Here is a 4,160-nt window from a genome sequence, read left to right on the forward strand (position 1 = left end):
CTCTCAGGATGGGGGGGACGGGGGAGGGGGGGATTGGGAGTGGACTCTCAGGATGAGGGGCAGAGGGAGGGGATTGGGAACAGACTCTCAGGATATGGAGCTGGGGGGAGGGCAAAGTTTGGGGAAAGGGGAGATAGTTCCCTGAAGCTGCCGTGACTTCTGTGAAGGGGCAGGGCAGTCTCGATGGGCCGAACAGCCTCTTTGCAGTGGTTGGTGTCTCCTTCGGGTCTTCCCACACTTCCCACACACCCGTCACTCCCTCTTCCCCCCACCCCCGACCCGGTCTGGATCATGCCCCTAGTTTTGTGAATTCCCTCCCTAAGGGACATTGTGGGTCTACCCACAACACAGGGACTGCAGCAGTTCAAGAAGGCAACTCACCCCCACCTTCTCAAGGGGGGGGGGCAGCTGTGGATGGTGGGGGGGGGGCGTACATGCTGGGCCCAGCCAGTGGTGCCCAGGAGTGAATGACCATAAAAACAACATGGAATGCTGCGGAGAGATGACTTCTTCTCCAAACCATAACTGACTAACCTTTTCTCATTTCTGTGCCAATGTTCCTGACACACAGGTGATGGTTTGCGGTGCTACCATTGTGCGATCTCATTCAATCGCTGCATTTCTGGTGCCAGAAACTGTTCTAGTTCGGATGAGCTTTGCTTTGAACAAGTCGGTAAAGCTGGTGAGTATGAGTTATCAACACTGCAGGGTTGCCCACACCATATCCCCTCAGACTGAGGCAGAGACATCCACTCGCTCGGAATCACAAATAACATTCATGCCACACAAATACCAGGCTGTGACCACCCGCAACAAGAGACAATCTAACCATCGCCCCTTCACATTCAATGGTATTGCCATCACTGAGTCCCTGCCTCCACTGTCAACATCCTGGGGGTTACCATTGACCACAAACTTAACTGGACTCACCACATAAACACAGGAGGAGGTCAGAGGCAGGGAATCCTGCAGCGAGTAACCCCCCTCCTGACCCCCCCCTCAAAAGCCTATCCCACCATCTACAAGGCACAAGGCAGGAGGATGAGGGAATACTCCCCACTTTCCGCGGATGGGGGCAGCCCCAACAACACACAAGAAGCTCAACACCATCCAGGGACAAAGCAGCCCCCGCTTGATTGGCACCACATCCACAAACATCCCCTCCCTCTACCCCCCGTTGCTCAGTAACAGCAGTATGTACCAGCTACAAGGTACCCTGCAGAAACTCCCCAAACATCCCCTCCCTCCACCCCCCGTTGCTCAGTAACAGCAGTATGTACCAGCTACAAGGTACCCTGCAGAAACTCCCCAAACATCCCCTCCCTCCACCCCCCGTTGCTCAGTAACAGCAGTATGTACCAGCTACAAGGTACCCTGCAGAAACTCCCCAAACATCCCCTCCCTCCACCCCCCGTTGCTCAGTAACAGCAGTATGTACCAGCTACAAGGTACCCTGCAGAAACTCCCCAAACATCCCCTCCCTCCACCCCCCGTTGCTCAGTAACAGCAGTATGTACCAGCTACAAGGTACCCTGCAGAAACTCCCCAAACATCCCCTCCCTCCACCCCCCGTTGCTCAGTAACAGCAGTATGTACCAGCTACAAGGTACCCTGCAGAAACTCCCCAAACATCCCCTCCCTCCACCCCCCGTTGCTCAGTAACAGCAGTATGTACCAGCTACAAGGTACCCTGCAGAAACTCCCCAAACATCCCCTCCCTCCACCCCCCGTTGCTCAGTAACAGCAGTATGTACCAGCTACAAGGTACCCTGCAGAAACTCCCCAAACATCCCCTCCCTCCACCCCCCGTTGCTCAGTAACAGCAGTATGTACCAGCTACAAGGTACCCTGCAGAAACTCCCCAAACATCCCCTCCCTCCACCCCCCGTTGCTCAGTAACAGCAGTATGTACCAGCTACAAGGTACCCTGCAGAAACTCCCCAAACATCCCCTCCCTCCACCCCCCGTTGCTCAGTAACAGCAGTATGTACCAGCTACAAGGTACCCTGCAGAAACTCCCCAAACATCCCCTCCCTCCACCCCCCGTTGCTCAGTAACAGCAGTATGTACCAGCTACAAGGTACCCTGCAGAAACTCCCCAAACATCCCCTACAAGGTACCCTGCAGAAACTCACCAAAGACCCTCAGGCAGCACCTTCCAACCCCACAGCCACTTCCATCCAGAAGGACATGGGGCAGCAGATCCATGGGAACCCCACCCCCTGCAAGTTCCCCTCCGAGCCCCTCCCCATCCCGACTTGGAAATATATCGGCCGTTCCTTCAGTGTGGTTGGGTCCCAATCCTGGAATTCCCTCCCTAAGGGACATTGTGGGTCTACCCACAGCACGTGGACTGCAGCGGTTCAAGAAGGCAGCTCCCCCCCACCTTCTCAAGGGGGGGGGGCAACTAGGGGCAGGGGCAGTAAATGCAGCTCACCCCACCTTCTCAAGGGGGGGCAACTAGGGACAGGGGCAGTGAATGCCAGGCCCAGTCAGAGACACCCACATCCCACAAATGTATTTTAAAAAGTTGGTGGATGTGTCTGTGTATAGAAAAACCGACTGACAGCAACTATGCATTCCTTACACATTCAGAAACTCAACCAAGGTCACAACGGACTAAATAAATTAAAAGATGGTTGATGGTTTAAAGGAAAGTTTTTTATAAAGTCTATTCCAGGAATTGTAACAGGGAAGTTTTTAGAATACAGCAAAACAGATCAAGAAACTGATCAGGAAATGGAGGATCAAATACAAATGCAAAGATAGACTGTACAAGCTTCTATAGGTGTGTTAAATGGAAACATTTAGCTAAAGGAATGTCGCTCCATTAAAAGCAGAACGTCGGGAATTTATAACTGGGTTGGGGAGAGAGAAATGGCAGAAGAGCTGGTTAGACAGGGGTAGTGTACTGATAAAGCATTAATGACTGGCTCACAGGCAGAAACCTGAGAGGGAAATTAGTGGTGTATTCCCTCTTTTACAGACTCTGGCTAAGGGTGTACCCCAAGGATCCATGCCTGGAGATCCCAGCTGATCACAATCTCTATCGATGATTCGGAAATGTGATCTTTCCGCATTGTGCAGTGGATACAAAGCTAAGCGTGTGTCCTGAGGAACTCGCAAACTAGGCCTTCAGGAAGATTTGGATAGGCTGAAGTAGTTGGACAAGAACATACCAGATGGAATATAATGTGGGAAAAAGTGAGGTTATCCACTTTGGTAGGAGACACAGAGATGTGCTTAAATGGGGAAAGGTTGGAAGTGTTGATTCACAAAGAGACTTGAGGCAGCCCTGTTGACTGACTGACTGATTTACCGTCATGTGTACCGGGGTACCGTGAAAAGCTTTGTTTCTGAGCGGTACAGGCAGATCATGGTCAGCAAGGGTGAACAGATCAAATGACTTTGACAGAGGCAGACAGGTTACATCGCAAAGGGTATGCACTAGGTGAGAACAACATTTTCAAGATCAGTGTTATCTGAGGCTAGAGAGTCCATCCATCAGTCTAATAATGGCAGGGAAGGAGCTGTTCCTGAACCTGCTGGTGCATGTGTTCGAGGTTCTGGGCCTTCTGCCTGACGGAACAGGTTCTGGACGATGGGTCTTTCATGATGTCCACAAGTGACTGTAGACTGCCCGCAGGCAGGAGCATCCCTAATGAAGTGTCAGCCAAGAGGATTGGTGTACAAGAGCAGTAATGTCTTGCTTGAGTTATGTCTGACCTTGTTGTGATATCACACCTTGTGGATGGGGCCATTTAACCGACTTGTGCTTTTCTGTGTTTCAGGGTCAGCGTCTGTTTATATCTCAGGCTGCAAAGCGCGTTCCGGATGTAATCAAACCTTTCAACAAAGCTTTGCGGGTTTTGAAGTGTCCCTGAAAACTCGCTGCTGTGACCGTGACCTCTGCAACAGCGGCAGCCACATCAAGTCATCTCTGCTTCTGAGCTCCATCTTGGCTTGGCTTTGGATGATTCGGTTCCTCTGAAGCTGTGTGAGTGTGTGTGTGTGTGTGTGAGTGTGTGTGAGTGTGTGTGTGTGTGAGTGTGTGTGAGTGTGTGTGTGAGTGTGTGTGTGTGTGTGTGTGTGTGAGTGTGTGTGTGTGTGTGTGTGAGTGTGTGTGTGTGAGTGTGTGTGTGTGTGTGTGAGTGTGTGTG

General features: G+C 51.8%; 1 protein-coding gene across 1 annotated transcript in view; it reads left to right on the forward strand.

Annotated features, from left to right (window-relative positions):
• The window catches only part of LOC122541517 (sperm acrosome membrane-associated protein 4-like), a 15,271-nt gene extending 11,201 nt beyond the window's left edge, over positions 1-4,070 (forward strand). Inside the window, exons 2-3 of the mRNA XM_043678342.1 lie at positions 572-682; positions 3,792-4,070. Of these exons, the coding sequence (XP_043534277.1) occupies positions 572-682; positions 3,792-3,991 (311 nt within the window). The 3' untranslated portion in view covers positions 3,992-4,070. The remainder of the gene's footprint in view (positions 1-571; positions 683-3,791) is intronic.
• Positions 4,071-4,160: the final 90 nt, after the last annotated feature.

The sequence above is a fragment of the Chiloscyllium plagiosum genome, chromosome 37, assembly GCF_004010195.1.
Source record: "Chiloscyllium plagiosum isolate BGI_BamShark_2017 chromosome 37, ASM401019v2, whole genome shotgun sequence".
In the NCBI taxonomy this organism is placed as follows: Eukaryota; Metazoa; Chordata; class Chondrichthyes; order Orectolobiformes; family Hemiscylliidae; genus Chiloscyllium; species Chiloscyllium plagiosum.